Source organism: Penaeus chinensis, chromosome 13 (assembly GCF_019202785.1).
Source record: "Penaeus chinensis breed Huanghai No. 1 chromosome 13, ASM1920278v2, whole genome shotgun sequence".
Classification (NCBI taxonomy): Eukaryota; Metazoa; Arthropoda; class Malacostraca; order Decapoda; family Penaeidae; genus Penaeus; species Penaeus chinensis.
The window spans coordinates 27811371-27813271 of record NC_061831.1 but is presented as its reverse complement, the minus strand read 5'-3'; the positions used below and the strand labels follow the sequence as shown (position 1 = coordinate 27813271).

At 34.8% G+C, this 1901-nt stretch overlaps 1 protein-coding gene across 1 annotated transcript in view; it reads left to right on the top strand.

Moving 5' to 3' along the window:
• LOC125031715 (RING finger protein 10-like) overlaps window positions 1–1901 on the top strand; it is a gene marked incomplete in the record, with an annotated part of 5921 nt that overhangs the window by 4019 nt on the left and 1 nt on the right. Inside the window, 2 exon segments of the mRNA XM_047622628.1 lie at window positions 667–846; window positions 944–1901. The exon segment at window positions 944–1901 is cut by the window's right edge and continues 1 nt beyond it. Coding sequence (XP_047478584.1) covers window positions 667–846; window positions 944–1041 — 278 coding nt within the window.

The window sequence follows — 1901 nt, the reverse complement described above, 5'->3', positions numbered from 1 at the left end:
TCCTGAAGGGGCATGTGCATACAAGCCCAGTCCTCTGTGATTTTTTAAAAACCTAGATAGATCTAGAAGTTCTTAGTCCCCAGGTTGTTGATAATGATGTCACCTGATTGTCCTTTAACTTTTTTTTTCTTTTCTACTATTTGTATTGTTAACTACGTAATAGTAGTAATAGTAATTAATATTAACAGCATTAATGATAATATTATAAAAAAAAAAACTAAATAAGGGGTAAGCAAGTAAGGTCAGTACTAATCGACTCCTTGGGGGACAGTGTTTGTGTAGTCATCTATGTATAGATAAAGATCACAAATAAAAACTACAGTGGACAGTTCATGATGCTCCTTAACCAATGGTTAATGGAACATCTGTGAGCATAATTATTTTTATTTAAGATGATTCGTGAAGGGCAAAGCAAGGTGCATCCTCTACCAAATGAACCTGCCAATTCAGCTGGTGGGCTATGGCCCATCTCTTGGAAAAGCTGCTTGGCCTGATCCTGTGAATGCTGGCAAAAACAGTACTGAGGGTGAGCACATTAATTTATTTTAGTAATTGCTTCTGGTAATTCTTATATAGACGTTTATGTTTTTTTGTGATAATAGATGGAAGTGACATAATCACATCAGGTTTGACTTGAGCGTGACTGGAATCTCCATTCTCTCAAAGGTGGCAGAGCTTGGGGGACAAGGAGCAGTGCAGGTTATGGTGGAGTAGGTGCCCCATCTGCTAACAGTGGACTCCTCTCTGAAGATGAAGAGGAAGAGGTAGCTCCTGTTCCAGAGTTTAAACATGCATTTAGTGATGCAATTGCAAAAGCTTTTGATGCTGCTGCTTTGAAACCAACAGGTGAGTTTAGTATACACTATTGAATTTTTTCATGTCCTCAATTTGGAGTTCACCATTCATATACTAATACTAATTCTTGATTTTTCATATCTAGCAGGTCAGAATAAAGAGTTGGAAGTGTCCACAGCAGGAGGAAAAAAAGGAAAAAAGAAGAAGAAGAAAGTACTCCTGTTTTCTTCTGGTGGATTCAGCTGAACCTGTAGCTGTGGTAGCTGTTTTTTATTTCAAGCAAATGTTTGAGCTTTTGTTGTTGGTTAAATCACTCACATGTTTGAATTTGTGTAATCTTACATGGTTAAGTTGTACCTTACATTTCAGTGATTTCATTTCTGTGATGAAGTATTGATTGTAGGCATTGTATATTTTGTGACAGCATTTGTTATCAGGGCTCAGTCTCTTCTCTTTTGGTTACTTGATCTAGTTTATCACTTGTGATTTCTGTTTGCAGATATCTTCCCTCTGTAGTTCAGCTTACAGAGTCTGATTCCCTCTTTTTTTTCTTTTTTTTCCTTTTCTTCTTTTTTTTTACTGTCAGATTTACTAATTGCAAAAAAACGCTCTTAAACTAGGAGCCTTTGCAATTATAAAAGGTAAAACCCTGTTCAGATAAAGTTGCTTATTAACTTATTCTTTTGACATACATATTTATATGTAGCAAAAGTTTCATCTTCCAGGATTTCTATCTTTAAAGTATAATTTTATTTCACAGTTGTTCAGTTGTGCAAGGTTAGGTACTAAGACTGTTTCCTTGATCTTGGTAATTGAACATCCCTTTTTATTTTATATCCATCTTTTATCATATTTGAATTTGCCTCATTCTCCAATCTGGAAGTTAGATGAGGTGCTAATTTGATAACTGAGTCAAGTCATTGATGACCCCTTTATGAATATAGGTATTCCTGTTTATCAGTTAAATAATTTATTCATTTTTGTTTATTTTCATTCATAACATGTGTGAATCTGATATCATTGTATGTAACTGTTGCACCCAGAGAAGTGCAAGTCCCATTGCTTCAGTTGGGCACTAAATAAAATGAAAAAAAAAAAAAAAAAAA